The sequence below is a fragment of the Myotis davidii genome, unplaced genomic scaffold, assembly GCF_000327345.1.
Source record: "Myotis davidii unplaced genomic scaffold, ASM32734v1 scaffold638, whole genome shotgun sequence".
NCBI classification, from domain to species: Eukaryota; Metazoa; Chordata; class Mammalia; order Chiroptera; family Vespertilionidae; genus Myotis; species Myotis davidii.
Window position 1 is genome coordinate 711,588 of NW_006289391.1, and position 297 is coordinate 711,884.

At 77.1% G+C, this 297-nt stretch overlaps 1 protein-coding gene across 1 annotated transcript in view; it reads left to right on the forward strand.

Moving 5' to 3' along the window:
• NCBP3 (nuclear cap binding subunit 3) overlaps positions 1-297 on the forward strand; it is a 29,730-nt gene that overhangs the window by 2,774 nt on the left and 26,659 nt on the right. Inside the window, exon 2 of the mRNA XM_015562438.1 lies at positions 168-208. Coding sequence (XP_015417924.1) covers positions 168-208 — 41 coding nt within the window. The remainder of the gene's footprint in view (positions 1-167; positions 209-297) is intronic.

Here is a 297-nt window from a genome sequence, read left to right on the forward strand (position 1 = left end):
GGCTGGCTGCCCGGCCCGGGGAGAGTCGGGGGAAGGAGAGAGGGGAGCGAGCGCCCGGGGGGCGGGGGCGCCTGGCTGGAGAGACCGGGAGCGAGAGAAAGGACGCCGGGCGCCCGGAAATGGGTGCTGAGGGGCTGCAGGAGGCGGGGGAGCTGCAGGGGGTTGAGGGCGTCCCCTTCCCGCCCCTCCGAGCCCGTCTGTGCCCGGGGTGAGTGAGGAGGGGCTGGGTTGTCTGGGCGGGAACCGAACCGCGAGCGACCCGGACGGCACGGCCGGCGGCGCGGCACCCGGGGCTCC